The sequence below is a fragment of the Polychytrium aggregatum genome (assembly GCF_025602895.1).
Source record: "Polychytrium aggregatum strain JEL109 chromosome Unknown BJ171scaffold_10, whole genome shotgun sequence".
Taxonomy (NCBI): Eukaryota; Fungi; Chytridiomycota; class Chytridiomycetes; order Polychytriales; genus Polychytrium; species Polychytrium aggregatum.
This window is the reverse complement of record NW_026516212.1, coordinates 599006-624728: the sequence shown is the minus strand read 5'-3', so window position 1 is coordinate 624728 and position 25723 is coordinate 599006. Positions and strand designations below refer to the sequence as shown.

The window sequence follows — 25723 nt, the reverse complement described above, 5'->3', positions numbered from 1 at the left end:
CTCGGATCTCGGTCGGTATGCAGATCAATGAATAGCAGTAGAGATCTACCCGTGTATTCAGAGCCAAAATCAGGAAATTGACTATGGCGATGGCAGATCGGTGGACGGCCGTTGATGTGCCCCGCTCAGGAGTGTCAGGGCTCTTGGAAATACTCGGTAAAGTGCAGCATCACATCAAACTCGGGCGGTCGTCTCAGATGCCTCTTCCAAGGGCCCTTTTCTGCAGGGCGGCCTCGAGAATGGAGTTGATCAAGTCCTTCTGGGAGCTGAGGTCTTGATGAAAGTGCTCGCTCAGCTTCTCGCGGACCTTGCGCTTGGTGAGCTCGCGAAGGCTGTGGGTGCCCAGGAGATACTCAACATAGCCCTCGAGATCGGATGCCTCCGGCGCCGTTGTCCTTGTCCACTCGGGATAGGGGGGCAGGTCCAGCGGGCCAGCAGCACCAGCACTTGCATACTCGTCCAAGAAGGCCGTGGATTCTCGTTTGGGGAAGGCTCGCAGCGAAGGTGCATACTCGGGCACGGATGGAGCATAGCGGTCTTGCCCACCAGAGCCTGCATAGGAGGACCCGTCTGGCCGATACGACGGGCCAGCATATCTGCTCTCGACCATTGACGGCGCATACTCCATGCGGCCGAACGAGGCAGCGCTGTACGGCGATGTGTCGCCACCTGCGGCCGGCTTGGCAGCTCTCTGTTGTCGTTCAAAGGCCTCCCAGGTGACGGTCGGGATGGTGGAAGCATCAAAGCGCTGTCCATCGCCACTGTGATCGTCCTTGCCGGTGAGGCCGGCCACCTTGTGAGTGTTTCCCCAACGAAAGTCGTCAAAGTGCCAGTAGGAATAGAGCGGGATGTAGAAGCTAAAGGCGGGCATGGCCAGGATGGAGATGACGATCCATCCTATGTGGGCAAACTCGCGCTTGAGGATAAAGATAATGACCTGCAGGCCGTATGCCACCGATATCATGACGATCGAGATAAGCGGGGCTTGCTGCTGCTGGATCGAGGCGGCGATCAGATAGAAGAGATAGGCAACCGACGCCGGCATAACCAGCGTCGCAAAGAGATCCAGAAAGACGACCAGACGCATGGAAAAGCACAGGCATCCACACAGCTGCGGCAGGAATATCAGCTCAAACAGGTTGTGAATCGTCGAGTTGATCCATCTGCGCCGCTGGCTCAGCAGCACCTCGAATTTGTCGGGCACGATCGTGAGACAGATTGCATCCGATATAAACTTGTTGCGATATTCAGGAAAGTGCTTGAGCATCAGCGTTGTCAGATACCGGTCCTCTCCGAGCGACAAGAGATTCTGCTTGTGCAGCGTATTGACGACGTTGTCTTCGTACTCTGAAATGATGTCCGGGCTGATCAGGAGCGGCGTGCGCTTCTCGGCGGTGCGGATCCGATACATGCAGAAGCATCCCGGGAGACAAGTGACGCTTCCAAAGAGCGACTCGAACGCCTTGGCCATGTGGTGGCTGATGTAGTATTCGTAGACCTGCATCATCGTCACCCAGGAGGCCTTTTCGTTGGCGATCTTGGTCTCGCCGCAGATTCCCATGATCTTGGAGTCGTGCACCATCGACGAAATCAAGCGATTGAGAGAATCCGGAAGCACCTCGGTATCTGCGTCCACCATCAGACAATACTCGTACAGATACGGGTCCACGCCGATGATGTCCTTGATATGATGGTAAATCTCCAAGTCCAGCGGGGTCATGGGCGTCTTGAAGTGGACGCGGGAGAGGAACTTCATCATCAGGATCTGTGAGTCCCTCTTGCCGCGGTTTCCTGGCTTGAGCGTTTCTGTCTCGTTGCCGACCTTGACGACCACAATGAAGGGGACGCTTCGAGCCTGGATGTGGTAGAGGCCCGAGTACACCTTGGCTTTGTTGTGCTGTTTGCTTCCATCGCTTATAGCGATGTAGCTCTGCGCCTCTGGCTTTTGCAGGTTAGGATCGACGCCGAGGATCTTGAGCACCAAGTCCGGTGTCGGGAGGTCATTGCCGCCGCCGGTGACCATGCCGTCACAGATCATAAACAGCAGCTTGCGCGTGTCATCGTAGTTCAGGAGAGACAGCGAATCGATCGTCTTGCGAAGCGAGGCCTCGCCCTCGGTATAGCACGGCACCTGCATGATTACGAACCGATCGTTGTTTTCGGGTTCTTTCTTGGATCCGAGTTGGAGTGCCGCCAGGAACTTGATGACCACAACAAAGACCATGATGCCCGTCACGGAGAGGAGCAGGTACTCTGAGATTTGGCATCGAATGTTGCCGCTGCGATCGTCGACAATGCCGTTGAAGAACATGATGTTCATGCACTTTTCATATGGAGCCAGGGCCTTGGACAACACAGAGGCGTCTCGACCAATGTATCTGCAGTGCAAGAAGGGTTGCAGCATAAGCGCCTTTGGCTCATTGGTCCCGACACTGCGTTCTGCCATGGCCACGATATGCATATGATTGGGCCGGCGAATCGGAGGGCACCTTTTGGCCACCTCGCGTCTGACTAAACACCCGCATGCTTTCCCTGGCCTACCCTCGTACTTCCGTCCAGAGATCGGGTGGGAAGAGCTTGAGCGTACTTGTCCTTGAAAGTATGTTTGTCATGTTGTAGAAGCTGCCCTTGTAAGTGATCCAAATGTCGCCATCTTGGTTGTGGGTGTAAACTTCGGTCGGCGGATAGCCAAGGGTTCCAACATAGTACACGGGGATATCCTGATACAGCATGATGCTGCGTTGGAGAGCCCATGTCTGGTGGCAGTATCCTTGAGGAGACTGGCCTTTGTAGTAAACGCCAATGTCGCTCCCACAGGGCGAAGCCGGGGCGCTGCTCTGACGCACTGTAAGATTGATCAGGTCCCTGTCTTGGCTGAATGCTGCTTGATTCCCAACAATGGCGCCCTCCTGGTCCATTCGCTTCATGAGCGATGCGCTTGGACTGGACCAGGGATACTGGTCGGTGTGGCAGCCATCGCTCTGAGCAGCCATCCCAACGCAGCACGACGAGTCGAGAACCGTCGGTGCTGAGTAACTGACACGGGGAAACCAGGCACTGATGTCCTTGCCCGCGCCAAGGTTGATGGTCGAGCCGGGCGTCGGGTGGTTGTTGATGAACTTGGTAATGTCGTAGATCTGCCCATTCCACGTGGCCCATGCCCCGGCCGCCGAGTTTATGTCGGTGTGCTGGGCGACTTCTTGCAGGTTAAAGATGGATTGGCTCGGGCAGAGGATCTTGCCGAATCCTTGAACAAAGAACAACATCATGCCGCTCAAGAGGGCAATGATGAAGCACAGCGCGCACTTTTCTCTCCATGCCATTTGCTTCTCTTCGCTCTTCATTCCTCCGCACCGGTCGAGAAGCACGCTCGGAACCCACCAGGTGACGCACCAGGTCCAGTTGACCCAACAGCGCCGCTGCCTCGACATGGGAACACGAGGCTTGGGCTCCCTCTTCGGCTTCTTTGCCGTCTTTTCTGTGCCCGAAACGGGCGAGACTTTCTTCTTGCCTCGTCTCTTTTTGACCTTTCCCTCGGGCTCGGCGCTGGTGCTTCCCAGCTCCATGTCGCTGGCGTCAGGCGGAGTCGGCTCGTCGGAGAGGCCGTTCTTGGAGGCGATCTTGTGCAGGTTCTCGGTCTGTCGAGCAAGCGTCGCCCGACTAACCTCGTTGATCCAGGGGCAAGCCTCTGGATTCTTTCGGGCCCATTTGAGCTCCAGAGACTTCCAGGCTTTCTCCTGGAGGAACACTCGCCCTTCACCGAGAGCGAAGGCATCGTTAGGCCAGCCTTGAGCAGCACAAATCGCTGCAGCGACTGCTTTAGGATCCGACTCTTCGATGCCAGACACGAGCGCAGCGTAGCGAGCTTTGAACTCCTCAGTAGGTATGGCGATGCTATATCCAACGCAAAGGAAAGACGCCAAAGGGGCCAACTTGAGTGCAGCTATCTGGCCCAACACTTTGCCATCCGAAAATCGGTCCGGTATGAGCTCGTTACATGGCTTGACACACAAAACGCTCCATGGCCTGAATTCAGACAGTGAACTGAGGAGCACGTCGAACGACTTGCGCAGACAACTGCCGACTGACTCGTAAGCGTCTTTTTCGCGGCCCAAGAGCGTCTGCTTGTGCGTGGTACGTCTGCCAGGAGTTGTCGCCGAGGGTGTGCTTGGTTGAGCAGTGGTTGGAGTGGTCGAGGCACTGGATATGAATACCAGGCTGTTTCTTGGTGGCCCTGTGATCAACTTGCTGAGGCGCTTGCTGCGGCTCTCAGATGGGCGGTAGATGGAATCGACCCGACGAGCTCCAACAACGGCGCTTCTGTTCTTGGGGTGTTTCAGAGGCACGATCGACTCTCCAAACAGCCCAGCAACGAACGAGTCTGGTCGCGAGTCGGATTGATCGCCGATTCCAAAGAGCTGCACATAAGTGGCGTTGATGGTTGTTTTGTTGCGGCGCACAAAGTCTTTCAGGTCGTAAGTTACCTTGCCAAAGTAGTGTTTGATTCCAAAGGAGCTCCACCCCACGGGAGAGGGAGCATAGTACTGGTTGTCCTGATTGAACTCCATGAAGAGCTCCAAGAGAGTCCCCTCACTGCCCTTGCCGCCGGTGCGGCCTTCGTACGAGTCAGTGAGGGCAAAGAGTCCGTTGTAGGGATCTTCGTACATGACCAGCCGGGCAGTGTCGTCGACGGCGCGATCGATTGGGCGATACTGGAGGCCCTCCTGGGAGAAACTCAATTCGCTGGCGTACACACTGCGCTGCCAAATAAAGGCATGGATCTTTTCACTGGCGTAGTTGATGCAGTACTGCTCAAAGTAGTTGGGCTTGGGCGAAAAGTCTTCGTGCCCGGGCATGTCAATCAACCCGATGCTGGACTGGGGCTCATCATCCGAAAGCGTTTCGTTCAGCTTGCTTACAATCCACGAAACTACCAGAGAGTAGAGGATGCTGGCAAGGTCGTCTCGGGAATCAGAGGCCTTGTTCGGATCCAAATAGTCTGCACACATGGTATCACCAACCCAAACAGATTGGGTGGTAATGGCATTCTCTAGCGCAGGGCTCTCGAGCTCAAGAAACTCGGCGACTGTATCGAGGACGTGTCTGTTCTTGACGTAGGCGTGCTCGTCCTTCTGCTCCTGGCCGAATTCCAGATTGCCGAGCAGCAAAATGGCCGACAGAACCTTGAACAAGCTATCCTGCATTTTGCGGTTTATGCGGAATCCGCGCAGGCGAGCTTGTAGTGCCTGGAATCTGGAAGACTGCTCTCTGTGATCCAGGCTGAGGCCCTTGCCATGATTCAGAAAGCTGTAGGAGCGGATATCGCCAATCTTCCATTTGGTCTTTTCTTGCGAACTGGCCCCGAGAACCAGCTGGTAAAAGATGTGAAAGTTCTGATCGTCTTCCATAGCAGGGCCACCGATGTTGCTGCAGCGGCGCTGTTCAAGCATGTAGATGACCGACTTCATGCCGGCGATATTGCCAGACTCGGTGAACTGTATTTCGGAATATCGGCCAACGCGGGAGGAGTTGCGATTGGCGGTAGTGGAGGCATGCGTGAATGCCTGAATGATTTCGTCGGCATCTTTGATGTCTTGGAAAACAGACGTTGTCAAGGTCAGGTCTGAAAGATAGGCCAGGTGTGCAATGATTTTTTGCACAGCGACGGATTTGCCGGAACCAGACTCGCCGCTGACGCAGAGCGTTAGGCAGACGGGAGATGAGAGAGCGTGGGAGAGTGGGAGAGTGGGAGAGTGGGAGAGTGGGAGAGTGGGAGAGTGGGAGAGTGGGAGAGTGGGAGAGTGGGAGAATTCGTCAGAGGCACTGCTTTGGGACTCCTGGCTCGGGACTCGGCAGCCAGCATGCTCATGAGCCAGGCACTCGTAGTCTGCGGTTTACACCTCTCAACTCACCTGGTGATCACCACCTGGCTTTCTCCGCTGCATATGAGATGAAAATATGCAGCACATGCAAGTTCGCGAAAGTCTCCGATGGGCTCGTCCCGCTCGCTGGCGGCCACAAGATTGAAGGTGGAGTTGCTGTTGGGAAGCTCGGTTTGCTTGAACGGATTCACGGACACTACAAAGTTGGGCCCAAGCCAAGACAGATGCTTGTCCTCCTTGAAGCGCTGTTGGAGCAGATCAAGGATACTTTCGTCTGAGAGTGGCTGAGGTAGTTTGACAAGGTCGCTGGTGCTTGCTGCATTTGCGGGCGTCCCAATCACAGGCAAAGATTGAGCGTCGGCCGACGGTGGCGTCTGCCGAAGATCTTTTCCCATGCTTCAAGAGCCAATGTGTCGATAGACTGATGAGGTGTCCCGATGCTAGCGGGTGGAGGATGCAGGGCTGCAGTTGTGCGGGCTTTCCTTCGCTCCCCTGCCCTCACTTTTTGTATTTATAGGAGCTGGTCCAGCGCTGAGGGCTGGAGACAAAGAACTGCTCACGAGATAATGGCCACGATCCATGATTCATCGCAGGTATTGTTTCTTATTGCTTCGTCGTGCTTAGCGAATAGACTTGGACTACTCTGTCCAGCAACGCAGGCTTTGCGAATGAGGATGGGCACCTTCGCTGTGGCTGTTGGACTGGTAGTGGACCAGCCCGGAAACGATCGAGTAGCCACTGCCATTGTCGAGCGGCGTTCGCCAAGTGAATGCGGTTGAATCACCGATCCTATTGCTGATGCTCCTGGTCACGAAGCATTTTGCAAGATGCGGCTGGGCAACTTCCATGAACGTCGGATGCCCCTGTGCGCTGCGGTCATGATCCGGTCGCGTTGACATTGCGGTTGTGGGCTGCGGTTGTCGCCCAAGTGTCATGGTTGCCGGGCTGTCTGAGCTGCACTCCGAGAGAAATAACCTTCGGCCCCCTGACCTGCTCGTGCCACAGTAGTGCATCAGACATTCGGATCGAATGACGGTGCGGATGAGCCGGTGCGGTTGATGCGGCGAATGCGAATGGGCAGGTGAGCGCTGACCAGCTCCGGGGCAGTGCCCTCATTTGATTTCATTTCATTTGTCTGTGGCGACAAGACGACCGTCCTTGGATTCTCCTCCAATCTCAGTCGCTGCTCGGGCTGCGGATCCAGTCCCTGGCACACATCTCTCTCGACCGGATCGCCAGCAGCATGTCGACCAGCTCTCTGCTGTGTCTGCCGGAGCTACCCCTTCGGGTCGTCTTCTCGTTTCTTTCCCCTGCCGACCTCGCAAGGCTGGGCAGCACCAGCAGATATCTGCAGCATCTGACATCAGACGAGGGCCTATGGCGGGGCCTCTGCTTCCGGCACTGGCCTTGGTTCTTCTGGGATGGTAGCTGCGAGCAAACCCTCGAGTACGAATACCACTTCCCGACTGCCCAGATCGTCTCAACCATCGACGCATCCCGCTCTGGTCTCTCCAAAGCATGCACCTTCCCGCACCGTGCCATTGATCAGCCGTTCATGCCTCTGCCAAAGAGTTTCAGGCGGGCGTTTCTCGTCATTGCATCGGGCCAATATTCGGGCCTCCTTCATGTGCTCAACTCGCTCTCGAACAGGCCCATGTCGGCTTTCCTCGCCGTTGCGACCTACCACTGGCCATCGAACTCGTTTTGTCTCTGCTATGCACCCTCGACGATCTCTGCGCTTCGCCGTGGAGAGAAGATCTTGCTGCGTCCGCGGCCCAAGGACTGGGTCCCATCCGGCCCGAGCACTCGAGCACCAACCGGTAGGCACCGATGGCGGTCCAGTCTGTGCGTTTGTCGGTCTCGGCACTGGCGACTTCCTGTGTGAGATCGTCGGCCTCGTCTTGGGATCTCAAGGCCGTGCGGACTGACGACCTCCCCTCTCTGCTGCAACCCCGATAGGAGGGGACTCGAGACATACCGACGAGATGATCCCTGTCACCGAACGCACCCGCTTCCGACGAGTCACCGAGGATCTGATCGAGATGGACGCACGCGAGATCTATGTCCGAGAACTGTTCCTCCGCCCCGTAGAGCGAGTGTTCGACACCGCTATTCCGATCTTCAGAAACGGCGAGGAAGTCGAGATCCAGTGGCGATACGGCAACCAAATGCCCTGGGCGTGGTGGCGAGGGGTCGTCTCGGGCTTGGCTGCCACCGCCGAGGACGAAGCCCCGGCGTACATTCTTGTGGTCTTTCCCCACTATTCCGACTCGAGTGTCTGGCACAAGGTCTTCATCTCTCTCGACGGCGTGCCCGAGATGAATCCCCCACACAGCGGCGAGTTTGGAGTCGTTGGCGGAATCAAAGCCGTAACGTGCGCAACGCACCGAGCACTGTGGCGGATTCACTTCAGCTCCGTCTCTGTGGCCGAAACTGAGGAGGGCATGGACGAAGCCGCAAGCACGGATAATGCGGAGGAATGGACATCCGACGAGAACTCTGATGCCGCCGGTCTGCCCCCAGATGTATCCGAGGCCGCACCAGATCAGGCGGCAAATACCAATGGCGGTGCCTCTAATATGCTGATGGAGCATCCTTGAGAGATGGCCGAGTGGGCTGCCATTAGGCCGTGGGCACGGCTGCCTGCCAATCCGGCTCGCTCAGCCAAATAAGAATACACAGCTCAGGTCAGACCGACAGCTTTGTCCCTCTGATTCCTTCGTCTGGTCTGGATCGAATGTATTCCAACAGAGCCCAAAAGGCCGACACAAGCATGGCACATTCCATCCAAAGTGCGTACTGCTCCTGTTTCGCAGACCGCAATGTACGGGTCCAAAGGTCGGTGGCTCTGAGTCTTGGCTCTGCTCAAGCCGGTTACGTTCCGTACTTGTGTCGATAGAAGGCGGCCGGCAGTTTCTCCATAATGCTGAGTATTGGCCGCTCGACCGCAACAATCTCACTGTGTCCCAGATAGCCAAAGAAGACCAGGGGCTGGTACCGATGCGTCATCTTGAAGCTTTCGGTGTACTCGTCCTTGAATTGGCTCGTTGGGGTGGACTTGCGTTTGGGGGTAGCCACGGACTTGTCGCCGTCATCAGCGACAGCCAGCTTTTTGGCGGCTGGGCCGGCAGCAGATACATCGGGCTTTCGTTGCAGCAAAGCGTCCTTCCACTCCCGTTCCTGTAGATACTTTCGGCGCTTGTGAACCGAGATGATGGCGTCACGGGGCCCAAGAGGCTGGCGAGCAACAAGTCAAGGAATGCGACTGCCTGTTAGTGCACAGGCCAGAGCCGCAGCATTTACACGTTCAAATTCTCAGCATGCGCTGCTCGATGGGCTATTGACATGCGATTCGTACTCGAGTCCAGGGCAGTCCGCAGCAGAGTGGTGAGTGCAACAGGACTTACTTTGTCAATATCCACGGCGCAGATATATGTCCAGCCCCAGAGTGCAAACTGAGACTGCGACTCAGGGACAAACGACACGCCCGAGATAATCTCCTTTCGGTCAATAAATCGGACAGGAAGACGGTGCGAGTTGTCTTTGGACCAGTCCGAGAGCCGCTTGAGCTTGACGTTGAATTGGTAAAACTCGTTGTTGGTGCAGGTGATGACCAGGTCGTCGTGATCACCAAAACCGAGCGATGTGTGAAGCGACTCGAATACAGGCAGGGTCGCGCGAAGCTAAAAAAGAAAGCGATCGGGTAGTGAGTCATGACTGTCCTCCACCTTATCCGCAGACAAAGCGATACAACACAGCATGCTTCGCTGACAGCCCGTATACATACGCTGAGACTCTCCAGATCGAAAACATGGATCCGGTTGAGCAAATCGCCACTAGCGAGCCACTTGCCCTCTGGGCTAACCGCCAGAGATGCAATCATTTCCTTCTTGGAGAGCGTCTTGCTCTTGGCGATCCGAGTCGTTACAGAACTGTCCTCATCTACGTCCATGTCGGTGTCACTTTCCTCTCCAGTGTGAACTCGGAATCGAGCTTCGATATAGCAGTCACCAGTTTGCCCGTCATCCACAAGCGATGCGATATTCACAACATAAACGACTGAGTCGGTGCCAGCCACAATCAACCGCCTGGCGTCGGGAGTGAAGATGAGCTGGTGGGCGGCCGGAATACTGGACGGAGACGGGAACAGCTTGATTTTGCGGACCTTGATAAAGCTGGTAGACTGTTGAGTCGGTCAACCAATAGAGTATAGTCAGTAGGCCGCTGCGATGCTTCCACTCAAACTCGACAACAAAGACAATTTGAACCGATGGCATGCGGCGCTACGCGGTGCCAGGAGGTGCCAGGAGGGTGATAGGAGGGTGATAGGAAGACAGCTGCGAAGTAATATATCCAGATCCCAAGGCACCTGCAGGGTCACATTGAGCCTGCCGGAAACGCACCGATCCTTCGATCTGGAAGAGCTTGACCGATTCCATATCCGACACTGCAACCAAGGTTCCATCGTCAGAGATGCTGCTGGCAGACAGGTTGGTCGATCCTTTGAGCTTGAGCTCGACGAGCAGCTTCTCCTTGACTTCCAGGTCGAGAACCTCTTCGTCTTGATGGTGGCTTGCGGTATCCATGGCTGTGCCCAGCTGCCACACCTTGACTCGATCGCTGTAGCGACCGATCAAGCGACGCCCCTTCCGAGCCAACGAAACAAGCGGCCGCTGTGGGAACGGCGCCATTCTCTGCTGCTTGGCGTGCTCAAAGTTTGAGGCAGGACTAGATACGACAACGGTAGTATCGACGCCTACAGAACAAAACGCGGATACCGTTGTGAGCATATGGGAGCATATGACACATCGAGGGCTAGCAAGGTTCGGCAGGGTCGATCACGGGTGCAAAGATGTAATGTGCGTCCAAAGCAAGGGTAGCCTACCGCCAGAGACGATTAAATCGTGGGGGCGATCCGGAAGCAAGGCTAAGGCACGAACGTCATGCGAGTGGAAGCGGCGTTCGCAGGCAACAACCCAGGCCATCTTCTTCTTCTTTGTAGCACTCTTTGTGCTGATATCCACAAGAGCGTACTGGATGACCTTTCTGTCGATACCCGATGAGTAGACATGTGTGCCTTGATCATTTGCAGTTAGGCAAAGAACGTCGGCGCCATGGGCCTTGATACCCTTGACGAGAGTCTTCGAGGACCAATTCCAGAAAAGTACGTTGCCGAGAGAGTCTCCGCTCACAACAGTACCATCTCTACAAGAACGAGTTGCATGACCATGGCATGAGCAAGGCACGAATCAAGCACAGAGAAGCTGCGCGCGAAGGCCGGTGAGTACCGATGTTCGCTTTAGGATGCAGACTCACTTAAGGACGATGAGAGCCCAGACCAAGGTGTCTTCTCCCTTCAACGTGTCCACCGATATGCGGCCGACGGATCTACTCGTGTTGGCATCGTATACTCGAATGACCGAGTCGGATCCACCAGTGACGACAAAGTTTCCGCTCGGATGCCATGCGACCGAGAGGATGCGAACTGTTGGTCAAGGAGACAGCGCCCCGCAGAGCAAGTACGACGAGACACGGCAGTCCAGCATGCACATGGCAGAACAGGGCAAATATTAGAGCAGGAACCAAGTCAAAACGCATCGGACCGTATTCAACTGCAGTGAACTGGCGATGAGCACAGCAAGCGGCCCAGTTTGCGCTGCTGCCGTATTCCGGCACGCTGAATATCCGGTCATGCAACAAGGTGTCAGCAACGACTCACCGTCCTGCCGATCCAGACGCCTCTCGACTTCTCCGTATATGTTCATGATTCGAACGACGCCGTCCTCGCAGCCGACAGCGATGCGATCGCTGTGGGTGGGAGATCGGGCCATGCACCAGACGCCGCCTCCGTTGGTGTCGAACCGACTCGAGATCTGCCCGGAGACCAGATCCCACTCGCATACTTCACCAGACATGCCTGCGGTGAACAATCGTGGCTCGGGGTTGGGCAGGCCAGAGTCGTGAACCCAGACCATCGACTCGATGGTTTTGGGAACACCGGGTAGAACCTGCGGATGCAATGCACCTGGTGTAAGTCGTGCCGCCGAGCAATCCAAGACGGAAGCTCCATGACCAACGAGACAGAAGCTACACGAGGGCGCCTCGAGCGATGCCTGGTAAACTCCCTCCTCCGTCACCGTTCAGTCCCGCTCCTCGGTCGAAAGTAGATCGTCAAATTACCCGTTCCAGGAACCACCGCTCCTTCACATTCCAAATTTCGACATTGCCGTTCTCTCTGGCGACAGCAAGATAGAGCTTCTTGCAGGCAAGCGGTGAGAAGGCCAGATGCGTGATGCCGCTCGGCTGGTAGTCGAAGAAGCGACATCGGTGCACTTTGAACTCGGCTTCCTCGGAGGCTTTCGGGGCCACCATATCGTCTCTCAGGGCGTGTGTGCTTGAAACAGAAGACAGAAAGGCGTCGTTCGGATATCTGCGCCCAGCAGCGAGAGCAGCCTTTGGTCCGGGTCGGAGCGACGGGCTAGTGATCAGAGGGCAGGCCCAGAGCGCGGCGCGAGTCTTGGGTCGCTGTCGGCGATTTGGGTCCCAAAAAGAAAAAAAGCGCACACCTTCCAATAGAAATCAACACACGTGACACACGCCTGGCGCCCCCGTGACTCGGATATGGCCGTGGAGGAATGTGGACAAGCATGTTCGGGTTGGTGGGACGCACTACGTGTAGTCGTATCATATCACACACCCGGCCAACAACGCAAGTGCCGATCGGCATCGTGCAGCCAAGTAATCGACATCGTGCGCCCGACAATTCCAAGGCGAGGGCGAGGATCGACGCTTGACTGGACTAGTCCTCTCTCCTTCCTGGGTTCAGGTCGATCAAGTTGACGTTGCTGTGACTCTTATGGCCCATGGATGTCGCCCCGTTGTCGAGGAGAATAGAGGTACAGTGTGGGCAGCGGCTGGCCAGAGCGTGAATTCTGTGACGGAAACAGAGTTGCCTTTGAGTTAGAGTCGATCAACTACTTTGCAGTGCGTCGGTATTGCTTACTCGATGAGGCAAAACTCGCATCGTTTCTTCTCTTCCGATGTTTCGTCGCGCTTCTTGTTCTTGCGGCGAAACGCCTTGACATAGAGCTTCATCAGGATCCAGAGCACCACCGATAGCGAGAAAAAGTTCATAACCGAAAGACAAAATCTACCCCAGTTCAAGGTGATGGCACCAGCATCGTGGGCCTGGTTGACGGTATTGTACTGAATACAGCACAGTTAGCCAAGATCTGATCCCGCTGGCTGATCTAGTTTCAGCTTTTGTCGAGACCAGAGCAAACACAACCACTGCAGTACCGACCCATGAGCCCGAACACTCTGTTGCATTTGCGGGACACTTGAGAATTGAAAAGTTGTTTTCCATCTGGGAGGCCGTATCTATCAAAGTACTAACGCAATCAGCAGGTACAGCACGACGGTCTTGTGTACGGCAAGGACTGATGTGTTCAGTACAGAGGCGGTGATCCAGAACTTATTCAGGGATCCCGTATGCACCGTTATTGCTGAAACAGCCATTTGTCTCATACTTGTCCACACGGAGAGCACGGGCGAAACGATATCTGCAGCACCGGTCGACAAATGTCCAGGCGGAGCAACGTGGCTCAAGTAAGCGTTCAATCTGAGCAGGACCGATCGACAAGCATTCTGGTCGAGACCCACCAGCAACAGAAGCAAAAGAAGCAATGACGGCACGCAGCACAAGCCAAGTCAATGCAAAACCAGCCCAGTACATCACTCGCCAAAACCAAACCACATCACATCAGGCAGCGATCTTGGTGCTGGATATACATCAAACGCACCTCTTATGAACGAAGACATGATGTTGGAAAATGCACCTCCAACGATAACTCCGACCTGTGGGTGTGTCATATAATGGTCGGCCTTGCGGCTCATTGCATGCAATCGTCGCGCACCAAAGTAGCAAGATTGTATGGAGGACCAGTACTCACTGAGAGCTCGACGACATTCTCCAGCTTCAGAAAGGCATGAAAGTCGTCCCATAGCCGATGTGCAGTCTGCTCGGCCACAGAGATGCCACGAACCATCGCAGCCCCGGGTTCGAAGTGAGGGGGTCGCATGGCTACAGCAAGTCCGATGAGGGGCGGATGGGGGGGGGCTGCTCTGGGCTGCCCGTCAAGTGCCTGGCTGCTGCGGTCGGTGTGGGAACCCAAGGCGTTTCCAACCGAAATCACGTGCACTGCTGTTCCAGAACGGGCGATGGAGCAGATCGTTCTCTGGAGCAGATCGTTCTCTGGCCTCCATCGTTCGTCTCCCAGCCGGCCCTTGAGCAGCTTGTCAGCGAGCCTCAGGCATCATCTGGGCGACTGCGTGCTGCGCTGTGTATTCTGGTGCCACAGTCCGACACCGAAACCGATACCATGGCCGAGGCACCCGACCCGGATCTCTTTCCCTTCGACGATGATCTGGAGATCAGCGGACCACAAGCAAAGGGAGATGACTCTGGCCGCCAGAGGGACGGTCCCGAGATCCCTGATGTAGCCTCTCTCTTTTCTGAGAGCGAGATCGAGACTTGCTTGAGGGTCTTCCAGGTCTATTATGACAACCCCGCGTACAAGCGGCATGCAACTCGGTCCCCCAAGATCAAGCAGCTCTTTGACCTTGCACTGAAGGCGCTGATGCCCGATGATGGAGAGATGAGACAAAGAAGGAAGCAGGATCGCCGCGGTAGAAGACAGGACGATCTTAATCAGCTCGCCGTCACGGGCATCCGACAGATGCGCAAGGTCAAGATGGTTGGCTATACCGGGGGGTGTATCGACATCCCAAAGCCCCCGCGGGTTGGCACCGTCGAGGCCAACGAAGTGTTTTCAAAAGAGGACGATCAACGCATCGCCAACGAAGTTGCGCAGCCAGCACTTCTTGAAGCCGACGACCCGAAGCCACAGCCCGAACTGAAGAAGCTCAACTTCAAACGATCCTGTCACATTTGCGGGACAACCTTTGATCTGCTGCACCACTTTTACGACCAGCTCTGCCCCTCGTGCGCCGATTTCAACTTCTCAAAGCGCTTCTCCGAGGCGGATATGGCTGGACGTGTGTCACTCGTGACTGGAGGTAGAGTCAAGGTAAGGCGGGGCGAGTTAGACAGGCGGGACGGATGAGCGGGGGTGACATCGATGAGCTGGAATCGCTTACACTGCCTATCGCAATACTGACTCTTGGTCGGACATGTGGATTTTCAGATTGGATACGCCATCGTTCTGAAGCTTCTGAGAATGAAGAGCACAGTCATTTGCTGCACTCGATTCCCGTACGATGCCGCCCGACGCTTCTCGAAGGAGGACGACTTTCAAGAGTTTCAGGGACGGCTGACGATCTATGGCATCGACTTTAGAGATATTCCTATGGTGCATCACTTTACCGCTCACGTGAAGCAGAACTTTGCCCGCCTCGATGCGATCATCAACAATGCCGCACAGACCGTCCGCAAGCCACCGGGATTCTACAAGCACATGATGGCGGGCGAAGTGGAGCCGCTGGAGGCCGATATTCTGGCTGTCATCGACGTCGTCGTTGCCCATAGACAGCCAAGCGGTGGCTGCGTCTTTGACTTTGTTGGCCCTAAAAGCAAGTTTCGACCGGTTGCGGGGCTGCTCGTATCAGCGACACCAGAGGGCTCGGACGACGCCAAAGCGATGCTGATGCCAGGCTCTGTGAGCAATGTCTCGGCGGCAATGTCGCAGCTTGCAGTGATCGAGGGTGACGGATCCAGCAGTAGTCTATCGCAGTTCCCGCCTGGACTGTACGATCGCGATGACCAACAGATTGATCTGCGAACCGAGAACTCGTGGACGCTCGAACTGGGCGAGATTTCGACTCTGGAAATGATTGAATGCCACACGATTAACTCGTTTGCGCCGTGGGTGCTGATCAGCGAGCTGAGGCCGTTGATGAGAGACACATGCGTAGCCGGGACCAACGGGGCAATGGAGCCCTGCGATAAGGTAAGTTGCAAGCCACCGGTGGCTCTGGATTGAGCGACACCTGCAGCGAGCATCGACATATGGCTCCGGGCACACCTGAATGACAGGATAAACACACATGTTAATCAAGCCTCGTCGGTCTGGGCGGTCGCTTGCTTTGATGTGCAAGTTCATCGTGAATGTAAGCGCCATGGAGGGACAGTTCTACCGCAACAAGACCATTTTCCATCCACACACCAACATGGCAAAAGGTATTGGGCAGTACCATGTTTCTCTTCACTCACTGGGTTGGCTTGGCTTGCAGGATCAGTGATAATGAGCCGGGATGCTTCGTGGGCGTGCAGAGCCCAAGTGCTGTACCATGTCGTGATAGCATACAACGTAACACCTCACACTTTTGTCTCGTTTCAGCGTCGATGAACATGATGACGAGGACGGCTGCGGCAGGATTTGTCGCCGACCGCATCTACATGACTGCCGTCGACACTGGGTGGATCACGGACGAGAATCCCGTCGATCAATGGGAAAAACGCGCGGATCAACCACCGCCGCTGGACGAATGGGATGCTGCAATGCGAGTCATCGACCCCGTGTTGGTGGGTGTTCGCGGAGAGCAGCTTCTCTGGGGTGTATTCTTGAAAAACTATCGGCCCACGCGCTGGTAGACCCCGGAGCGTCCGACCATCCGGAGCGAGAACGCAAGCGACGATATGCGAGACAAAGATCACTCGCCCGGACATCCAGACGGTGTACAGAGGGTGGCTTTTTTCTGTTCTCAAAGTGGATATGCTCAATAGATGTATCCACGGCTGCCGATGAGGATCGATCCGATGCACTCGAGCCCGCCAGCAACTCACGTACGACACAATCCCCATGTTGCTCCTGACCAAGTGGGATTCCAGTGTCGGGGTAGCGGCTGCTGGACATGCTTGTGAAGTGAGTGGACATGTCGAAGACCAGCGAATTGTAACCCATGCAAACACCCCAAGCTGGCGAAAGAAGAGATGCTTGGGGACGTGGGAAAGGGGCGGATTCCATGGGGAGTGGTGCTGCCAATCACGGAACCACCTCGCACGCAGACCCCACACAAGCAAGCCATCCACACATTTGGGTTACACGTTTCGGAGGAGCTTCACCGTCTGTGTTTGTTGTTGCATGCCACCGAAAGCGCAGGGAGGGAAAGAAACAAAAACTGACTCGACGGGCGAGCTAGATATTCGAGCGCTGCTGGTCTCGGGAGGACGGCCTCAGCCTGCCGAGGGAGTGGAGATACCCCAGATGTCGCCATCGGTGAGTCTCTGTCAATGATGTGTCTGATGAATGGGTCACGATTACGTACTGCCAAGAACCGCTACGGCCAATCAAAGCTGAGGACATCCTCCTGGGTCACGGAGTACTTATTGTGCATTATGCGATTCAGCTCATGTTGAATAGTACCTCTCAACGGGGCAATCTGCCAACAAGTGATGTAGCATGGCTTCAGAGCCGACGAAGAGATGGCCCCGAAGAACAACACCCATCAGAACTTGCCTCGAGTACCCAAAGGTCCATTTTGGTAAGGCAGGGCTGGTGTTGCTCTGCTCTGGCGACGGGCTCATACAGCCGTCTTCTGGTCGTCCGGTCTATGCTGTGGAGACGATGGCCGACACCTTGGTGAATGCGGGATGTGATCAGAAAGCATATGGCTGATGCAACTGGACCACGGCATTTCTTGAAGGCTCCCATGAGCCCGGCAGCCTATGAAAGCAGTCTCCTATCCAACCTGAACGTTCTACCGGTGTGGGAACTTGGCATCAACGGAACTGGAATCACCGTCTCCATACTCGACGATGGCGTCGACTATTTGCATCCGGGGCTTGCCAAGGCATGGGTAAGGGCGATGGTTGGTCGGATGGAAACCAAGTGCATCCAGGCAGACGCTGTCAAGTGCTTGTCTGACCGCCACGGTCCTGACAGAGCTCCGAGGGAAGTTGGGATTTTGCAAGCAAGGGCCCCCAAGCGCTTCCGCAAAAGCCAGATGACCGACATGGCACACGCTGTGCGGGACAGATCGCAGCAGCACTTGGAAGCAAGTGCGGACCAGGGGTAGCATTTGGTGCCCAAATATCGGGTAAGCAGCGATGGCGATGGCGATGGCGACGGCGATGGCGATGGCGATGGCGATGGCGATGGCGATGGCGATGGCGATGGCGATGGCGATGGCGATAATGGGATCCAGGATTGTGCGGCAATTGACCCGTCCAAATCTCTCGTAGCCGAGCGGCTACTTGGAGAAGGCATTTTCGACTCAACTGAGGCTAAAGCACTCAACTACCGATGGGAACGCAACGACATTTACTCGTCATCCTGGGGACCTGCGGACGACGGCTCATCGCTCGACGGCCCCGGTCGGTTCGCTCAAGCCGCTCTCGAGAGTGGCATTCGAAACGGGCGGCACGGCCGAGGGTCAATCTTTGTCTTTGCCAATGGCAACGGCGGCAAAGCCGACAACTGCAACTACGACGGCTATGCAAGCAGCATCTACACCATTTCTGTGGGTGCCATCACCCACGACGGGGTACTCACGCCGTACTCAGAGCCATGTGCTGCCCATTTGGCTGTCAGCTATGCGGGCGGCCATGGAAAAGTGATCGTAAGCCCCACAGCTTGCTGCACTCCGTATCGTCTGATAACAAGTTCGCGATTCACGAACGAGCGCTTATTGTCGCATCTTCTCTAGAGCACAACCGATCCTCGCGGCCGATGCACCACCGAACACACGGGTACATCAGCGGCTGCCCCATATGCATCTGGTGTGATTGCGCTGCTGCTTTCGTATAGGTAAGTGGCACATAGTATCGCACTCGGTCGACGCAGACATTGCTTGCATGGCCCATTATCCGCAGCGCCGTCTGATGCTCTATCTCATACAACCATCATGCGCACCAACTCGCACGCCACAATGCTCGCTTCCCCGACGGCTCCATCGACGGCATAACGAACACGAATCGGGCGCCAGACCCGATCTGACATGGAGGGATGTTCAGCACCTGATTATCCACTCCGCCAAGATCACAGATCCGGGCGATCCTGGGTGGCGGACCAACGGCGCCGGGTTGCCTGTTTCTCACAAATACGGATACGGTGCCGTCGATGCGTATCGGCTGATCGAGGCCGCCAGGGACTTTCGGTCGTTGCCAGAGGCCATGCCTCATTGGAAACATCGTGTGCGAGTGCACCGACGCATCCCGGCGGCGGTTGGTCGACATGCGGCGCTGATCGACGAGATCAGGGTTCGGCCCGATCGCAGCAACATGATCTCGCGGCTCGAGCACGTTCAGGTGGTGTTGCGACTGGTCCATCCGAAACGCCGGTTCCTGACCATCTCCCTCGTCTCGCCCGCTGGTACCGAAAGCATACTGGGAACCCCGAGACCAAGAGACACGTCCGATCAGGGATTCAATCCGTGGACGTTCACAACCGTGCATCACTGGGGCGAATCGCCGCTCGGGCGGTGGCAGCTCCGTCTTGCCGACCGCCGAGACGATGATGGCGCCTTTGACCCCAGGTGGCCCGACGAAGGCACACTGATATCGTGGGAGCTGGTGCTCGCTGGAATCGGCAACGCATCCGCAGCTGATGGCGACTGGACGATCTCACCGCGGCCGCACGCAGCGACTTACGACCTGCCCCGTCCCAGCTTCCTCTCGGTTGGCACAACGACCACGGCTGCCCTGTTGCTGGTGCCGATCGTCCTGGCCATCCTATACCGAAGGCCAGGACGGAGGATTTACAGCTAAGGGCTCGCCAAGGACGGGCGGCGACGAGGGACCATCGCCAAACAATACACCGAGTCCACAAAAAATAGGAATAAACAGTATTTGCCATGGCCGAAGGGGGCGAGGCTTCTGCACAGACACCGGGTGGCCCAGTGTAGCCAAGTCTGGGAAAGGTCGCCGAGGACGCAAACAAGACCTTCCTCGGATCGCAATCATGAACGCTGGGCCGGCAGCGCCGGAATGGCGACGTGTGTAGCGGATGATGAGGGGGGATGAGCAAAGGCGGGGGAAATCCAACCAGGACAACTATGGGATCGGCTCAGAGGCTCTCCTAATTGCAACTTTGTTGTAACAAGGTGGTTGGGGGTGTGCAATCCTCTACAATATCCCTCCAGCACGAAGCGAAGGGCTTGGGATATAGTTTCAACCCATTCGTCATCACCGATATAGTTGTGGTTGGATGGGGAGAGAGAGGGATCGAGGCCTGGGCGGCTTAAATACCCGTGCCGACGATCACCGACGTGGCGCAGGCCGCATATGAAGCACGTGTCCGTCAGCGGATCCGTGTTGCACACGCAACACACACACACACACACACACACACACTGGGAGCAGTTTCAAACTCCGCTCAGCGCAATCGGGCATCCCGCTCCCGCTTCCCTGCTGGTGCGCCGGCAGCTGTGTCCAAATTTTATTGACAAGGCGAGGTGCGAGAGGAAACGAGATAAGAGAGAGCGTCGCCGACATCGGGCAATGCTGCAGACAAGGTCGAGATTGCCGAGAGAGTGAGCCGCCAGTCGTCGCCGCAGTGGGCTTGTATGCCGGCTTCAACACGAGCCCGGCGAGGACGATTGCGCAAAGGTGCCTTAGTCGGCCACCGTCGATTTTTGCCGCTTGCCCGAGCTCTTCGAGCCAGCCCGCTTCTTGCCCGAGTCGGCAGAACTCTGGCGCCCCTGCTGAGCACGGTCACTGGCGGGGATTGAAGTGAACATGACCGACAAGGGGACCTCCAGGGCACGCGGAAGCTTGCCCTCACCGGGGGCACAGATACCTCTCTTTTCTCTGGGCACGTCCATGAGGACGACGATGCCCCTCAGGGTTGTCTCTAGTTGGCCCTTTGCCGCCTGTGAAATGTTGGGGCAACCGGTGACATCAAGGACCCTCAGATGGGGCGCGGTTCTCCCGAGATAGCCCATAACCCCGTCGGTGATCTTCTTGCAGCGCCTTAGCGACAGGAACCGAAGGGATTTGATGCTATCTGAGAAAAAAACAATTGCGGCGTCGGTCAAGTGGACACAGTGGCTCAGATTGAGCGACTCAAAGTGCTGGCATCCCAGAGATAAGTCGTAGAGGCCGCCGTTGGTGATCCTGGTGCAGAATGTAAGATTGAAGCTGGTGAGGTTGTAGCAGCTGGAGGCAATCCACTTGAGGCATTTGTCCGATATCTGTTCGCAGTCGGAGAGGTCGATCGATCGTAGATAGCTGTGCGTCGTAAATCAAGCAGTACAAGGAGCGAACAAGAAAGCAGGTGTGAGCCTTCCATAAGCAGAAACAGACTGACAGAACAGCAGCGACATGTGCACGGGGATGTAAGCTAATCCTCCAGCGCCGCAGTTGAGTGTGGAGGTGCTGGAAGCTATCTTGTCCTCGGAAATGTGGATTTGGAGCCCAGCAAGTGTCGACACCGATCTCATAGTCGCGGGAAAGTCAAGCCTCGGCCTCACAGATAGGGTCAACGTACCGACAGTATCGAACCACAAGGAAGAGACCAAAATCAGAGATGCGGACGCATCGGCGGAGCCTGAGGTCTTGGATCTCGGTCGTGCGGCACAGGAGCTTCTCGAGGTACTCATCGCCAATTTGCTTGCAATAGGTCATGTCGAACTTTCTCAGGGTGCCCCACTTGTGATCGGCGAAGGCAGCGCCACTGAGCTGTCCGCAGTAGCTAATATCGAGCTCCACAAGCTTGCTTGATGCCTGGGCAACAAAGGCCAGGCCGCGATCTGTGATCTTCCAGCAGTTGGAGATGCACAGACTTGTGACATTTGGGCACTCAACGGCAAGTGTGCGCAAGTCGTCGTCGTAGACTTGCCAGCACGAGGCAAAGTTGACCTTGAGCAGCTGGTGTCCAGCTACAAGGAAAAGATGGTCGAGGAGCGCACCATTGACGGTGTTGAACATCTCGCGAAAGTCCATGATGGACCAGAAGCGAGAGTCGTGTAGCATGTCGTTCCACTTGGTGCAAACTCCACGGAGCCGCATTCGGTCGCGAGGACAGAGAAACGAGATGATATATCCAAACTCGAGATCGTTGAACTCGAGGATATTCGTGACCTTTCTTCTCTCGGTCGGGGTGCTTATCGATGGCGATGCTGAGATGGCCTTGGGCACAACACGAGTCTTCTCTTCCTTCTTTCCGAGAGTGTTTTTGATATTTTGGAAGAACTTGCCAAGCTTTGTTGGTCCCTAAATACAAGCCGACCGCGATATCGATAGTTTGCAACATTGACTCAGTAAGATGGAGGCTGGTACCAAGTCTAATATCCATCGACCCCAAATCTTTAGCCAAAGCTGGCTCAGAATGTGCGATGCTCCCGGGCACCACTCCGATGACAGAGAAGCTCCTGAGCAACCGCTTCGTTGACTTCTTTACTCCGAACCCTCTCCTCGACATCTGGGGCTACATTAAGCACTTTGGATCTCAGTTGCGAAGGCAGGACGGCATCATCAACTTTGTGGCTCCTACCTTTTCGCTTTGGATAGAGTGAGCGCTCTCGACGCTGTTGCTGCTCTGGGACTTGTCAATGGCGCTATCAGACTCTGATCCGGGCTTGTCCTTGCCAGATTTCTCCTTCTTTCCGCGGAATTTGAATATGCTGCTGAAACTAGAGCTTTTTCGGGCTTTGGTTGGACCTTCGTTTGCTGGGATCGGTGCAAATGGCACGGATGGAAGCTCGGGGCGGAACTCCTCGACAAACGATGTCCCCGGTCCTTCGTCCTCGGCCACTTCAGCCCCCTCAGCAGCCACGCGCTCCTTACGACGCTGCTCTGTCAACTGATAGCGCTTCTCGGCCTCGAGAGAGATAATGTGGAAGCTCTCTGGGTACTCCTTCAGTACTTTCTCGAGTGACTTGGATGTCAGAATGATGACATCACAGTCGGAGCTTGAGACTTTGATCGACGCCGTCCTTGAAATGCCGCGCAGCAATCCAACCTCTCCAAAGAATCCACCTTCCTTGATGGTATCGTAGACAGTTTGCAAGTCTTCGGACGTGATCTCGACGGTGCCTCGGACGATAAAGAACATCTGGGTGGCCTTTTCTCCTTTCTTGAAGATAATGTCTCCAGATTTGTAAAGCTGGATGGTCGTCACAGCCGCAAGCGATTGAAGAAAGTTTGTTCCGCAGCCCTTGAAGATGGGAACCTGTATTGCACATAGCCGGAATTCGGATTTTAGTCCTTTTACTAAGCTGCGCGACCTCCCAGCAGCCGATGGAAGTTGAACTCACCCCCTTGAGTCGATCTATAGTGGCCTCAACATCGTATTGCTCGGTTTTGTGGTCCTTGGAGCGCTCCTTGATTTGCTTGAGTGCTGCTTGACGCGACTGGAACAAGTTGTAGTTCTCCAGGGCCTTTTCCCTCATCTTGGCCTGGAGGGATGGGTGCTTGTCGAGCACCGAGTGAAGCGAATCCTTGCTGAGCTCAAAGACAGTGCATCCAGTCTTGGACTGAACCGAGGCCGTGCGGTTGACTTCGAAGAACAGGGCAACCTCTCCAAAGAACGAGTTTTCGCCAAGCTCGGCGTACACGGTGCTTCCGTCCTCAGAGGTCACTTCGGCTATTCCATCGACAACAAAGTACATGGACGTTCCGATTTCATCCTTGTTGATGATTCTCTCTCCTGGTTTGTACACCCTGAGCTTGAGGGCCAGCGCGAGCTCGTGCAGGAAGCCGACAGGCCCATCCTTGAAGAGCGGTACCTGAAAGACAATGTCGATGTAAGCCCAGAGACTATGCACGCCTTGGAGGTCTATTCATATCCGTGATTAACCATAATCTAGAATGTTGCATACTTCCCGGCTGGGCCTACCGTCTTGAGTCTCTCGCGCGCAACTTCCACTTCAGTTCGAGCCGTATCGGCAGAGACATTTTGGGTTATCTTGGTGTGCTCACGGGACTCGATCTCTTGGAAGCGTTTCTTGGCTTCGATTTGAATCTTTGCGTTGATCTCGGGAAAGTTCTTGAGAACATTATCCAGCGACTCCTTGGTCAGCTTAAAGACATTGATGACGTTGGACACGCAACGAACTGACGCCGTTCGCTGCATTCGGAAGAGAAGCGCAACCTCTCCGAAGAATGAGCCGGGGTGAAATTGTGCATAGACTTTGCCATCGTCACCAAACACTTCGGCAATTCCACGCACGACAAAGTACATTTCCATGCCATAGTCTCCCTTCTTGATAATGAGATTGTTCTGGCGATACTGGACTGGCTTGAGATGGAGCGCCAGCATGTGCAGAAACCCGACTTCACAGTCCCGAAACAATGGCACCTGTTCTCAAGCGCAAAGGCAGTACGGTCCGTGCACAAATATAAGGAATTAGCACAGGGCACCGAGATCTTGGTGGACTCACTCGCAACCAGGCTTGTAAAGGGCAGCGTGGAAAGCATCGACCGAGAACCAAATGCAGCACAGCGTGACCGGCGGAAGAGCAAATACGCACCGACTTGAGATCGTCGTTGGTCATCGAAAGTTTTAGCTCCTCGCCAAACTCGACTTCATGCTGCTCCTCCTTCTGCTTCATGTACGACGCAAATCTCTCTTCGGCAATATGCGAGATCGCCTCTGCCACCTTGGGATAGTCTTTCACGCACTTTTGGAGTCTGTCCTTCGTAAGAGTCAGGATAATCGACCGACCCGATGCTCGGCACGACGCAGTTCTGGCGACACACAAAAGATTGGCGATTGTTCAGCGTGAATCGATCCATATACGAAGAGGAGACGGCGCTATTCGGTAGCTATTACAAGAGTCGAGCGTAGTGATTCGTGGGCAACCTACCGCGGCACAGAGAACAGTAAGCCAATTTCACCAAAGAACGAGCCATCTTTCATCACGTTTACGATAGTTTCACCTGAAAACAGAAGCCATATTTGTAGTATGGATGCAGGGCAGGATGTGAGTGCGGCGGCGAGAGCTCAGGGCAAAGAGAGCCTGGGTCTGGGCCCCCGGTGATGCGCAAAGTACATCTCGACGCATGCTTGCGAGGACGACAGTAATTCGGGCTATTGCACGTCCGGCCATGCAAACCAGCCTGCGGGAACAACTCTTCGGCAACCAAAGCTGCGACCCGCCATCTTGTCGTGCGGCATTTGCGGAACACCCACGGCATTCGTAGACTTACCGTCCTCCGAAATGACATTCACTTGGCCCCTGAAGACAAAGAACATGGCGCGGCCCACTTCGCCCTTTCGGATGACATAGTCCTTGTCGTTATAGATACGCGTTTGCATCTCTGAGGCAAGGAGAGTGATGAAGTTTTCGTCGAGGCCCTTGAAGAGTACATGGTCCTCGAGAAACTTCCGTATTGTGGCATCGAAGGAAGCGCCGCTGGTGCGCTTCTTGGGCCTGCTTTGGGACATGGCTCAGCCAACACAAGGTGCAGCGCAGGGCTTTTTACAGGGAGCGGTTTGTTGGAGGCAAGCCTGGGAGCGCAGAAGGGCAGAGCAGTGTAGTCAAGACGGTGGCCAAGGGCAGAAACGACGCGGGCTGGTCCTTGGCTGTAGCGGCAGGTGCCGTGCAGGGTACGGAGTGCAGAAGGCAGAGCGCAGACGACAAAAGAGGTTCTGGCGAATTGCGGGGGCAATTGTTTGTGCTCGGCCGACGGATTGTCCTGCGATTGGGTGTGATTGTTGGCCAGCGCGGCAGAATGACGCTTCCTTTCCAGCCAGGCACAGATGCTTCCCGATCGCAGCCGCAGAGTGACTTTGAGCTGCTGCTCCAGCAATGCAGCAGCAAGTTTGCTGATTGCAGGGCATCGATCGGTTCGTTGGGGGCTGCTGTGTACAATGTTCCTGGGAAACAGCACAAGTCCCCTGTCGGCTTGGCGCCTGGTTGGTGAGCACATCATGTTTCTC

At 55.6% G+C, this 25723-nt stretch overlaps 7 protein-coding genes across 7 annotated transcripts; 3 read left to right on the top strand and 4 right to left on the bottom strand.

Annotated features, from left to right (window-relative positions):
• Window positions 1-24: 24 nt before the first annotated feature.
• Window positions 25-6277, bottom strand: BJ171DRAFT_597333 (chitin synthase-domain-containing protein; the record flags this gene model as incomplete). The annotated part of the gene is made up of 3 exons (XM_053114741.1): window positions 25-2378; window positions 2542-5691; window positions 5913-6277. The coding sequence occupies 3 exons, from the start codon at window positions 6275-6277 to the stop codon at window positions 194-196; spliced, it is 5700 nt and encodes a 1899-aa protein (XP_052968756.1). The 3' UTR covers window positions 25-193.
• Window positions 6278-7010: 733 nt separating this feature from the next.
• Window positions 7011-8602, top strand: BJ171DRAFT_17105 (uncharacterized protein). Its single transcript, XM_053105955.1, has 3 exons — window positions 7011-7328; window positions 7461-7702; window positions 7842-8602. The coding sequence occupies exons 1-3, from the start codon at window positions 7126-7128 to the stop codon at window positions 8480-8482; spliced, it is 1086 nt and encodes a 361-aa protein (XP_052968755.1). The 5' UTR covers window positions 7011-7125; the 3' UTR covers window positions 8483-8602.
• Window positions 8603-8606: 4 nt separating this feature from the next.
• Window positions 8607-12385, bottom strand: BJ171DRAFT_457133 (quinon protein alcohol dehydrogenase-like superfamily). The gene is made up of 8 exons (XM_053108339.1): window positions 12063-12385; window positions 11602-11890; window positions 11199-11367; window positions 10768-11087; window positions 10286-10638; window positions 9670-10065; window positions 9290-9565; window positions 8607-9119 (listed from the first exon to the last, which is right to left on the bottom strand). Exons 1-8 carry the CDS (start codon window positions 12252-12254, stop codon window positions 8757-8759), a joined length of 2358 nt encoding a protein of 785 aa, XP_052968754.1. The 5' UTR covers window positions 12255-12385; the 3' UTR covers window positions 8607-8756.
• A 268-nt stretch (window positions 12386-12653) lies between these two features.
• On the bottom strand, window positions 12654-13930 carry BJ171DRAFT_457131 (large-conductance mechanosensitive channel; the record flags this gene model as incomplete). The annotated part of the gene is made up of 5 exons (XM_053108338.1): window positions 12654-12814; window positions 12886-13088; window positions 13186-13304; window positions 13685-13739; window positions 13835-13930. The coding sequence occupies 5 exons, from the start codon at window positions 13928-13930 to the stop codon at window positions 12682-12684; spliced, it is 606 nt and encodes a 201-aa protein (XP_052968753.1). The 3' UTR covers window positions 12654-12681.
• A 126-nt stretch (window positions 13931-14056) lies between these two features.
• On the top strand, window positions 14057-16697 carry BJ171DRAFT_457130 (uncharacterized protein). The gene is made up of 4 exons (XM_053108337.1): window positions 14057-14971; window positions 15089-15850; window positions 15999-16080; window positions 16241-16697. Exons 1-4 carry the CDS (start codon window positions 14264-14266, stop codon window positions 16492-16494), a joined length of 1806 nt encoding a protein of 601 aa, XP_052968752.1. The 5' UTR covers window positions 14057-14263; the 3' UTR covers window positions 16495-16697.
• An 855-nt stretch (window positions 16698-17552) lies between these two features.
• Window positions 17553-20040, top strand: BJ171DRAFT_457126 (the Pro protein Convertase Furin; the record flags this gene model as incomplete). Its single annotated transcript, XM_053108336.1, has 5 exons — window positions 17553-17699; window positions 17786-17939; window positions 18085-18461; window positions 18549-18649; window positions 18828-20040. 5 exons carry the CDS (start codon window positions 17553-17555, stop codon window positions 19606-19608), a joined length of 1560 nt encoding a protein of 519 aa, XP_052968751.1. The 3' UTR covers window positions 19609-20040.
• A 229-nt stretch (window positions 20041-20269) lies between these two features.
• On the bottom strand, window positions 20270-25503 carry BJ171DRAFT_16301 (uncharacterized protein). The gene is made up of 8 exons (XM_053105890.1): window positions 24991-25503; window positions 24648-24720; window positions 24312-24528; window positions 23678-24139; window positions 23097-23567; window positions 22334-23011; window positions 21329-22053; window positions 20270-21069 (listed from the first exon to the last, which is right to left on the bottom strand). The coding sequence occupies exons 1-8, from the start codon at window positions 25226-25228 to the stop codon at window positions 20454-20456; spliced, it is 3480 nt and encodes a 1159-aa protein (XP_052968750.1). The 5' UTR covers window positions 25229-25503; the 3' UTR covers window positions 20270-20453.
• Between the last annotated feature and the right edge of the window lie 220 nt (window positions 25504-25723).

Bases quoted from the DNA above. Each gene is read 5' to 3' on its own strand.
- BJ171DRAFT_17105 (XM_053105955.1), top strand. From the start codon at position 7,126: ATGTCGACCAGCTCTCTGCTGTGTCTGCCGGAGCTACCCCTTCGGGTC. The intron at 7,329-7,460 runs GTACGAATACCA...AAAGAGTTTCAG, and splicing joins AGCTGCGAGCAAACCCTCGA to GCGGGCGTTTCTCGTCATTG. The intron at 7,703-7,841 runs GTAGGCACCGAT...CAACCCCGATAG, and splicing joins GAGCACTCGAGCACCAACCG to GAGGGGACTCGAGACATACC.
- BJ171DRAFT_457130 (XM_053108337.1), top strand. From the start codon at position 14,264: ATGGCCGAGGCACCCGACCCGGATCTCTTTCCCTTCGACGATGATCTG. The intron at 14,972-15,088 runs GTAAGGCGGGGC...GTGGATTTTCAG, and splicing joins TGACTGGAGGTAGAGTCAAG to ATTGGATACGCCATCGTTCT. The intron at 16,081-16,240 runs GTATTGGGCAGT...GTCTCGTTTCAG, and splicing joins ACACACCAACATGGCAAAAG to CGTCGATGAACATGATGACG.
- BJ171DRAFT_457133 (XM_053108339.1), bottom strand. From the start codon at position 12,254: ATGGTGGCCCCGAAAGCCTCCGAGGAAGCCGAGTTCAAAGTGCACCGA. The intron at 10,639-10,767 runs GTAGGCTACCCT...TTTGTTCTGTAG, and splicing joins CGATTTAATCGTCTCTGGCG to GCGTCGATACTACCGTTGTC. The intron at 9,120-9,289 runs GTAAGTCCTGTT...GTTGCTCGCCAG, and splicing joins GCGCCGTGGATATTGACAAA to CCTCTTGGGCCCCGTGACGC.
- BJ171DRAFT_16301 (XM_053105890.1), bottom strand. From the start codon at position 25,228: ATGTCCCAAAGCAGGCCCAAGAAGCGCACCAGCGGCGCTTCCTTCGAT. The intron at 24,721-24,990 runs GTAAGTCTACGA...TTCTGTTTTCAG, and splicing joins GAATGTCATTTCGGAGGACG to GTGAAACTATCGTAAACGTG. The intron at 23,012-23,096 runs GTGAGTTCAACT...TGTGCAATACAG, and splicing joins CTATAGATCGACTCAAGGGG to GTTCCCATCTTCAAGGGCTG.